The sequence below is a fragment of the Chenopodium album genome, chromosome 3 (genome assembly GCF_948465745.1).
Source record: "Chenopodium album chromosome 3, dcCheAlbu1.1, whole genome shotgun sequence".
Lineage (NCBI taxonomy): Eukaryota > Viridiplantae > Streptophyta > Magnoliopsida > Caryophyllales > Amaranthaceae > Chenopodium > Chenopodium album.
The window spans coordinates 73734364-73745234 of NC_137836.1; the positions used below are offsets into that span (position 1 = coordinate 73734364).

Here is a 10871-nt window from a genome sequence, read left to right on the forward strand (position 1 = left end):
ATCAGCATACCAAGGAATACTAGCAATTTCCATCAATTGTTCATCAGGAAATGATTCATTTATAGGTATATCAGAATTATTATCAACTTCCAATCTAGATAAGTGATCTGCAACAGTATTTTCAATGCCTTTTTTATCTTTAATTTCTAAATTAAAATCTTGTAGTAAAAGAATCCAACGAATTAATCTAGGCTTAGGTTCCTCTTTACTTAACAAGTATTTTAAGGCAGAGTGATCTGTGAAGACAATTACTTTAGACCCTATAAGATAAGATCTAAATTTATCCATGGCAAACACAACAACAAGCATTTCTTTTTCAGTAGTTGTGTAATTTAATTGAGCATCATTAAGCATTTTACTAGCATAATAAATTACATGCAGCTTTTTATCTTTTCTCTGCCCTAAAACAGCACCAAGAGTATAATCACTTGCATCACACATTAATTCAAAAGGAAAATTCCAATCTGGAGCTATCACAATAGGTGCTGAAATTAACTCTTGCTTTAATTTGTTAAATGCATGCAAACATTCAGAATTAAAATCAAAGGGAGCATCTTTATTTAACAAATCACATAAGGGTTTAGAAATCTTAGAAAAATCCTTAATGAAACGTCTATAAAAACCCGCATGGCCTAAGAAACTTCTAATTCCCTTAACATTAATTGGAGGTGGGAGTTTTTCAATTACTTCTATTTTCGCACGATCTACCTCAATTCCTTTTGCAGAAATTTTATGCCCAAGCACTATACCTTCTTGTACCATGAAATGACACTTTTCCCAATTTAAAACTAAATTAGTCTCTTCACAACGTTGCAAAATCAGAGAAAGGTTAGCTAAACAATTATCAAAAGATGATCCAAAAACAGAAAAATCATCCATAAACACTTCCATAATTTTCTCTATATAATCAGAAAAAATAGACATCATACAACGCTGAAAGGTAGCTGGAGCATTACATAAACCGAAAGGCATACGACGAAAAGCAAATGTACCATAAGGACAGGTAAAGGTAGTCTTCTCCTGATCATTAGGAGCAACAGGAATTTGATTAAAACCAGAATATCCATCAAGAAAACAATAATAGTCATAACCTGCAACTCTCTCTAACATTTGATCTAAGAATGGCAAAGGGAAGTGATCTTTTCGAGTTACACTATTAAGTTTTCTATAGTCTATGCAAACTCTCCAGCCAGTCACTGTTCTAGTGGGAATTAATTCATTATTATCATTAGGCACAACAGTCATTCCACCTTTTTTAGGTACCACTTGTACAGGACTAATCCAAGGACTATCAGAAATAGGATAAATTATTCCTGCATCTAACCATTTTAAAACTTCTTTCTTAACTACTTCTTGCATGTTAGGGTTTAATCTTCTTTGATTTTGAACAACAGGTTTATAATCTTCTTCTAGCAAAATCTTATGCATACAAACACATGGGCTTATTCCATTAAGATCAGAAATAGTCCAACCAATTGATTTCTTTCTTTCTCTTAAAACACGCAAAAGTTTATCTAATTGTTCATCAGATATTGAAGCATTTACAATCACAGGCAAGGAATCATTTTCACCTAGAAAAGCATATTTAAGATGTGATGGTAGAGGCTTTAACTCTAAAGTAGGTGCTTGCACAGTAGAGGGAGGAGGAAGAGGATTACCTTTCTCGAGTTTCTCAAATTGATTACCTCTTTTCTTCCATGGAGGGCATGCCTCTAAAGCATTGGCCATTTCCAACACCTCAATATCATCATTATGGGATGTACCTGCACTTGTTAGACACACTTCAAGGGTATCTTTAGAAATAGAATCAATCGTTTCTTTATTTAATTCATCAAGCACATCAACTCTAAACACATGGTCTGTAAAAGAAGGATATTTGGCAGATTTAAATAAATTGAATTGCACCTCTTCTTCACCAATTTTAAAAGTTAACTTGCCATTTTTAACATCAATTACAGTACCAGCAGTAGCCAAAAATGGTCTTCCTAGAATAATAGGCACGTCAACATCCTCATCCATATCAAGAATAACGAAATCAACAGGTATAATGAATTTACCAACTTTCATTAGCACATTTTCTACTACACCTAGAGGATATTTAACAGACCTATCAGCAAGTTGCAAAGAAATAGTAGTGCGTTTTAAATCATTTAAACCAAGCTTCTTGTAAATAGACAATGGCATTAGAGATACACTTGCACCTAAGTCACATAAAGCTTTAGAAAAATTAACAGCACCAATAGTGCAAGGAATAGAAAAGCTGCCAGGATCTTTTAATTTAGGAGGAAGCTTATTCTGAATTACAGCACTACATTCTTCACTCAAAGCAATAGTTTCATAATCTTCCAATTTCCTCTTTTTAGACATGATTTCTTTAAGAAATTTAGAATATGAAGGAATTTGCATCAATGCATCAGCAAACGGAATATTAACTTGCAATTGCTTAAACATTTTAAGAAATTTTTCAAATTGATGATCCACTTTATTTTGCTTAAGCCTTTGGGGAAAAGGAATGGGAGGTACATAAGGCTTAACGGGAATAGGGGTAGGATTAGAACCATCACTGCCTAGTTCAGGTTGCCTTTCAGGTTCAACTTCGGCATTTTCATCAATTACTTCTTTAGCCTTGGCTTGAACAGTTACATCATCAAGGGTTTTACCACTTCTTAAGGTTACAACTTTGCATTGCTCTTTAGGGTTAACCTCGGTTTGACTAGGCAGAGTTCCTTGGTTTCTAGAATTAATAGCATTAGCCAATTGGCCTAACTGAACTTCCACATTTTTGTTTGAATTAGCTAATTGATCAACCTTATTTTCCAATTTTATGATTCTCTCAAAAGTAGCATTAGCAAGTTTTTCAATAGCCAATTCCCATGAGGGTCTCTCTTGTTGTGGTTGTTGTCTTTGAGGGAAACCAGGTGGATTTTGTGGTCTAAGGTTATTACCTTGGTTTCCTTGATCTCTCCAAGAAAAATTAGGATGGTTCTTCCAGCCAGGGTTATAAGTATTAGAGTAGGGGTCATTTTGTGATCGATTATAATTAGAAATATATTGAGCTTGTTCAAAATTAAGACAATCACTACTAGCATGTGCACCCCCACAATTATCACAAGACAAATCAGGACTAGAGATAAGACTAACATTACTCATTTTACTGAAAATTTTAGTCAAATTATCAACCTTAGCATTTAACATGTTAATACCATCCACATCATACATCCCTGTACTCTTTTTAGCAACTGATCTTTCACTAGAACAACCATAATTGTTAAAAGCAAGTTCTTCTAATAACTTATTAGCCTCTTCAGTAGTCTTACTCATTAAAGCACCACCTGCTGCATCATCTATAGTACTTCTAATAGAGTGGTTTAAGCCATTATAAAAAGTTTGCACAAGTAGCCAATCAGGTATTCCATGGTGAGGACATTGGTGTTGCAAATCTTTAAACCTTTCCCAAGACTCATATAATGACTCTAATTCATTTTGAGTGAAATTAGTAATATCATTGCGCAATTTAGCCGTTTTAGCAGGTGGGAAAAATTTATTTAGAAAAGCTTGAGATAAAGAAGTCCAAGTGGTAAAAGGATCAGATGATTTAGAGGACAACCATTTTCTTGCCTTATCTCTAAGTGAAAATGAAAACAACCTAAGTCTAATAGCATCTTCACTTACACCATTTATCTTAATGGTATCACATTTTTCAAGAAAATTAGCTAAATGTTCTAATGGACATTCAGCTGGTGACCCACCAAACTGATCTTGCTGAACAATATGAATTAACGCAGGCTTAAGTTCAAAATTATTAGCTTGGACAGAAGGTCTTACTATACTTGCAGAGGTTGAACTAGCATCGGGCATTGCATACTCACGCAACATCTTAGCTGGTGGTTCTACCATGTTTTCAATTTCTGAGAAAAGCGACTCCAAGTTGGGAATGGAAGATTCTTGTTCAGAAATCTGGAGTCTCCTTAACGCGTGCAACGTTCTTTCGATTTCTGGATCAAAAGGGATTAAAGAACGATTAGTACGTGGCATACACTAAAAAATAACCATAAAAAGTAGAGTATAATGCTGAAACAGAATATCGAAAACAGAAACTCAAAATAAAAAAAATAAAAAATAAAAAATAAAAAAAAATTGCAGATTTTTTTTTTCTCCTGTAAACTGCTGCTGTGTGCAGTAGCAGTAACAAAATTTTTTCTTTTTTAACAAACTGCCAACAACACAAAACAGAAACTAAACTAGCAGAAATAAAAATAAAGTCTAAACTAATACGAAAGTTTCTACGGTATGATATTAAATTATTGCCTCCCCGGCAACGGCGCCAAAAACTTGGTCGGGTCTAAATCTACCGCAAGTGTACGGGTCAATTACAGTAAATATAGGGTGAGCAAGGTATCGTATCCACAAGGAGGTCTACTCAAGTACCAAATTAAGAAACTAGAATATTATTTAGACGACAAAAATATGAGAAAAGTAGTACTAAACTATAAACGATTAAGGCTTGCAAACTAATAAAACGATAGACAATAATAAGAAGTAGTTCTAGGTTTCGGGTTTCGCCAATTACTCTATAATGAAATTAAACTAATTGCAGGGTTGAACATATATAATATAACAATGATCGAATTACCAAAAGTATGTAATCTCCTCTTCCAAGGTAGAAAACGCATATTTAAATCAACATTATGTCTACTTCCGTGATCACAACAATTGAAATAAACTCATTAAGAATAGGAATTCAAAAAGACCACCCCAAGTGTATAACTATTCCTAAAATTATACTACTTGACGTTTGATAATCCCACGAATTAGTATTGAAATTTCACTTCCGCTAATAATCCAATACCTTAAACATACAATCAATTGGTCATATTAAGAGTACGAATTAAAACAAGATTATCAAATTGCAATTATATAAATCAAACCCAAACAAAGTAATTCAATTCATTGATAGATTATAATGGACTACATCCCTAACCTAGAACAAAGAGATTTAGCTAGACATGGAGATTAAGAAAACACAACTAATTGATGAAGAATTGATACTAATAAACATATTAAATCAAACCAAAATCAACCAATTGCATAAACTAAAAGGATGAAGAGTAAACTCCAATTGAAGTGGTTGAACACTGCTCTTCGTCTCCTGCGTGTGTGTGTTAGTGTTGCTGCGCCTTCTCCTCTCCCCTTCTCATCTGCTGCGTGGCTGTGTGATTTATACAGTAGTAGTTGTGAGCTGTGAGGGTTTCATCGTGGGTTTTTTTTTGCCTCTTGCCGCTGCTGCACTTTTTGGGAGTATTGAGTTTAGTGGGTTATCAACCCACATTCTCTTAATTGTGGAAGTTTGCTCGTGGGATTATAGTGGGCTTTGCTTTGACTCACGATCACCGCCACTTGAAAATATTTGCTGCCTAATTATAACTTCCACCTAATTAAAAATACAATGGGAACATGTTATATACTTGTATGATAAAAGTGAGTAACAAATATATATGCACATTATAATGAATTGCTTTGTAATATAATAGAATTAGGAAGTAAATACTAGACTTTGCAAATTAGGCCATTCAAATTATATTTTCTTAATTATGCATATAAACTTGTATAAAAAGATACTAAATCATACCCAATTTAGTTATAAAAAGAGATAATAAGTATATAAAATATTGACTTATCAACGACTGAAAGGTAGCACTCCCGAGCCGTCTTCTGATCCCCATTCAGGGAACCAACAGTGCCGTCATCCTTCTCATACTTGATGAGCATGAGAGATGGGATGATTACCGCCTTGGCTACGTTGAGGGTTGGCCTGCCAAGGATAATGTTATAGGCGGTCAACTCCTCAACGACCAAGAACCTGACGACAATATGTCGCCCTTGGCCCTTCTCTCCCAGCCGGATGGGTAAGTCGATTCTTCCGTCTGGGTAGACCATCCCACCCCCAAAACCAACCAAGGGGTGGGTGACCGGATGCATGCTGCTGATATTGTATTTCAGCTTCTGCAGGCACCGGAGGCTGATGATGTTAAATGAGCTGCCGGTGTCAATAAGGATTCGTCCAACCAGCTGGTTGGCAACCTTACATTCAATGACCACCGGGTCATCATGCGGGCGGCGGACGCTGCCCCTGTCCTTCTCAGTGATCAAGACGTCTGGGAAGGAGGAGCTGGCTTCCGCCTGCTCATCATCATCTTTGTCCATCTTTCGAAGATGGCTCTTGGTGCCCCTGATGGTAGGGCCACCACATGAAAACCCGCTTGCTATAGTGTAGACCGGTTCCTTGTCGGTATCCAAACTACTAGCAGGCTGGGGGTTAGTCTTGGAGGACTGACCCTTGTTTTTCTTTTTTGCCCCGGCTGGGGACTTAGAAATATAGGACTTCAGCATCCCCTTGTCAGCCAGATGGTCCAACGTCCGTTGTAGGCTGAAGCAGTCGTTGGTGTCATGGCCAACTTCCTCATGGTATTGACAAAATTTATTTTTGTTCCTGGATTGAACGGAACTTTTCATTGGATTCGGCTTCTCAAGGGACAGTCGGTCCTTTATCTCCATGAGGATGGAGTTGCAGTCCTTGTTAAACTCGTACTTTGGGACGTACGGTTTAAATTCTTTCTTCTTCTTCTGGGACGGCTGGTCAGAATCACTAACTGCCCAGACCTCTTTTCTCTTCTTGCTCTCTTATTTCTTTTTAGTCGGCTGAGCAGGTCGGTTGTCTTTCTGCTTGTCAGACTTCTTAGAGTCCGACTGGCTACCAGGCGAGCAGAGATCGGTAGCTTGAATATAGCTTTCCGCCTCCCTCAGGGCCGCCTGTAGGGTGAAAGCCCCTTTTCTGACTAAGTCGAACTTAAAAGTCGACCCGTCTCTCAGACCTTTGAAAAAGTCTGTAAAAGCTACCTCATCAGACAGCCCCTGAATCTGAATTCTGATCAGGTTGAATCGCCTGACATATGAGCGCAGCCCTTCTCTCTCACCCTGCTTAACAGTGCTCAAATCAAGGCTTGTTTTCTTAGCAGGGATGTTCATTGAGAAGTTGGAAGCAAACAGGAAGGCAAGCTTCCTGAAGCTATCTATGGACCCGGCTGACAGATTGTCAAACCATTGTTGGGCAATGCCCTTCAATGTAGCCGGGAAGCATCGACACCAAGTGGCATCATCCAACCCCTGCAGATACATGAGGTTGGTGTAAGCCATGAGGTGATCTTCCGGATTGGTGGTGTCATCATAGGTACCAACCAACACATTATTAACCTTGGCCGGCTGAGCCGCCTCGGTTATCTCCCGAGTGAACGCAGAAGGTTGTTCACCCAGGCGCAGCAGTCGAAGCTGCCAGTCCAATGGCTGGACATTTGGATATGCCGCCTGACCCCCAAAGAAGGCCGGCTGCATGAAGTGAGGAGGATACTGCCCGTAAGCCTGAGTAGGCACATACGGGGCAGCTCCAATCATATGAGGGCCAGAATGGACGGTATTACCGCCTGTCTGACTCTCATGCAAGGAGGGTGCACTCCCTACAGAAATGTTGTTGAAGCTGTCTGGAAAATTCGACGTTGAAGCCGACTCAGACAGCGATTGGTTTCTCTTCCGGTTGATGATCTCCCGGGCATCAACAATTGATTTTTTACTTCTCACCGGTTGCTGAGTCCGGCGAGTGTTATTGGTGTTCCTCCAGGAAGGAGAATTTTTTACCAATCAATGGTCCCGGCTGCCTTCTCATTTGGATGGGGAGTGGGCTGCCGGTTTCTGACTGACTTCCCCTTCTCTGGAGAAGTCTTCTTCGCCGACTGGCCTTTACTTGGGCCAGCCCGGCTCTTGGTGATCAGCTCTGTAATTTCACCCTTGAAACTTGTCATGAACCTCATGAGTTCGTCTCGAGTGACAGGGGCTGATCCAGCGGCCGTTTGGGTTTCCCCTTCCGGCTGCCCAGAGGGTCGACTTGGACCCGCTTGGGAGGCACCCCGCTCCAGAGTGTCTCTGGGCCGAATACGTTTAGTTTTGAGAGAGCCGTCTTCGGCTGTAAAAGCTTCGACCTGAGGGTCTTCATCCTCCTCATGGTCTGTAAAAACTTCTGGGTCTTCACCCAGACGGTTAGGGGGTGGTACAGACTCTTGAACCATCTTCGAGGTACTCTCCCCACAGACGGCGCCAAATGTTTTGGGTGCTTTTGTCCCTTGGGAGAGTTACGTCACGAAGTCTGATTCGGCTGAGCTGCACCTGCAAAATAACGGAGACTCCGGGTGGTTGGAGCTCCGCCTCCGACGGTCAAGTTAGTAACTTGAAACGGAATAAAGAGAACGGAAAATTAGGTAGGGATCTGCTCGGATTCCAAGCTCAGGTCTTTCTCTGAAGTGAGAGAATAAGGGTGTAATAAATGATTCAATGTGTCCCCAAAATGGGGAAATATCTTCCTATTTATAGGGTCGTTGGGAAAAGTGTCCTTACCTAGGTCACTTAACCTAGATTTTAGTGGGCTGCGCCGTTTTACGGCGCTCCTAGGAGTTTGGGCCTTTGAAAGCCGCCATTCCAGAAACATATCCGAGGGCGCCAAGTGTCAAGAGGACATTGAGCCACGTGGGCCATCCTGAGCTCGACACGTGGCGACCACTCATTGGTCCACGTGTCTAGGGTAAAAATACCCTAAACAGTGATGTTCAGTTGTTCTACAGAAAGTCAATAACTCTAGTATAAATTACTCCATATGTTGTAACACTGTCCATTATTCCCTACCTAGAAAAAATCTAGTATTGAATAAAGTCGTGTTTGTGATGGATCTACATTATTAGTGTACATCGATGGGAACTAACCATTTTCTTTTGTTGTAATTTTGATTATAAAATGTGGGAATTCGAGTTATCAACGAACCAAGACACCAAGATCGGATCCAGAACACCGTATCCTCGTTCTCAAGCATCATTTAGCAACAAGTACATTTAGAAGTTTATAGTACTACGATGGTATCAGATCAGTTTTGATGTCCTTACCTAACACAAATGCTCTTAAATTTGTTACACCACTTTAATGCCCCCACTTAGATCACAAGCTTGCGTTGCCAAATTCAGCAATAGCCCTACACTTAGATCACAAGATTGCGTTGCCAAATAGACCATGCCAGATTCAGCAATAGACTCAACTTAAGAAAATTCTAGTATAGAATAAAGTCGTGCTTGAGATGGATTCACATTATTAGAGTATAATGTACATCGATAGGAACTAACCCTTTTTTTTAGACATCACAAAAAACACGAAACCAAATAAGTTGAGATGTCTATTGAAACCAATAATTACAATTGCAAAAAATTAAAAAAAATATATATTATGTTTCAACAAAGAATTGTCATCGTTAATTCCTTACATCACATAAAGTCAACAAGTACTAAAAAAAAAAAAATCTTTTAAAACGAGCTTGAACGATTACCTTGAAAAGTGTTAATATCTTAATTCAAATCTAGTCTAATATGAAGTATATATTAAAGGAGCTGTTATTCCAACTTTCAATCACAATTTTTAAACCTTCAAATTCTGAGATTTTGAAAGTGTCAAAAAAAAATCTGAGATTTTGATGATAATAATAATATTTATAAAAATTAAAATAAAAATAAAAATGATGGTCCAATTGTTGCAAGTAAATCATTGCATGTAGGATTTAGTTAAGGGTGTATCCCCAAACAGTAGCAAGAGGCCTGCTGCTCTATGAAGCCAGCATTGCCACCCCAACTAAACTCAACTGCAATATTTACTTACCAACTCTTCCAAAACTTTATTGCTCCCACTTAGGTCACAAGCCCACGCTACTGGACCCAGCAAAATTCCTACCTTTAAATTATTATATGAATGTATATAATCTTCTGTAAATGACCAATGTGGGAACTTCTTTGTTAACTCTCACACAGTCACACTCCCCCCTCCCTTTCAAAATTAAGGTTGATCTATTAAGGTTTTCTAGATTACGAGGTTTTGTTTAGAGGATTTTTACATCGACTCCTCAAAGACCATGTCTTTTTTGTTGGCTCATTGGTTGTAGAGTATTAATTATTTTGAATATTGGTTAAAATTTTGTGTTAAGCTTGTATAACAGCACGTGTTAAATGTAAAATTAACTTGAATCCAATAAGTCCTTTCTACAAATATAAGAGGATCGTGAAGGATTATCTATAAAAAAAAATACATCTAGTAGGTTAAAAATACAATTTTGGTATCATTGAAATATTAAGAAAATGATTCACCAGTGTCAGACTGTCAGGTGGATTTACAATACAAAGAGTATGTAGAAGGTGAGTTTGATTGAGTATTGTTAGTATATTGTTATCGAGAGGTAAATAAAACAACAATTTCAATGCATGTCATCATCAAATTATTATAAAAACAAATTATCCATACAAAATTCGAACATGTAACCTCAAATACAAAAATTATATATAGTGCCACCAACTTATGTGTTAATGTGTTATGTCATACTTGCATCAAAAATATCAAAAAAGTGATGGTCCAATTAAGGTCTAAGCCAACTTGGTGCTAATGGTCCTGGGAGGCGCAAGCTCGTAATCCTTCCACTGACAAGAGCGAGAGGTTATCGTTGCTCTGTGAAACCAGCCTGACGCCGTTCCCTCCACTTTAGGGCTCATGAAGATCAGGCATTCGCCCAAGCCACATGAGCCAACTCCCAAACTTGGATAGGGCGAGCCAGCATATTGCCCGACCCGAAGCCCGACCCAGATGGCTAAGACCGTGTCCCGTCACATTAGTGCCCCCCACTTGGGTTACAAGCTCTTGTTAATGAACTCGGCAATGATGTAATGTCCATATGATTATATTAAGTAGTTAAACTTCTTATTGTTTTTCGATGTGGGACATTTAGAATATCTAATTTGTTT

General features: G+C 38.5%; 1 protein-coding gene and 1 non-coding gene across 2 annotated transcripts; one reads left to right on the forward strand and one right to left on the reverse strand.

Annotated features, from left to right (window-relative positions):
• Window positions 1–1750: 1750 nt before the first annotated feature.
• LOC145625354 (uncharacterized) lies at window positions 1751–4035 on the reverse strand. Its single transcript, XM_081678414.1, has 2 exons — window positions 1934–4035; window positions 1751–1763 (listed from the first exon to the last, which is right to left on the reverse strand). The coding sequence occupies exons 1-2, from the start codon at window positions 4033–4035 to the stop codon at window positions 1751–1753; spliced, it is 2115 nt and encodes a 704-aa protein (XP_081534540.1).
• Window positions 3410–3516, forward strand: LOC145625857 (small nucleolar RNA R71). The gene has a single exon (XR_014110756.1). It is a non-coding gene; the product is annotated as a small nucleolar RNA R71 (small nucleolar RNA).
• Window positions 4036–10871: the final 6836 nt, after the last annotated feature.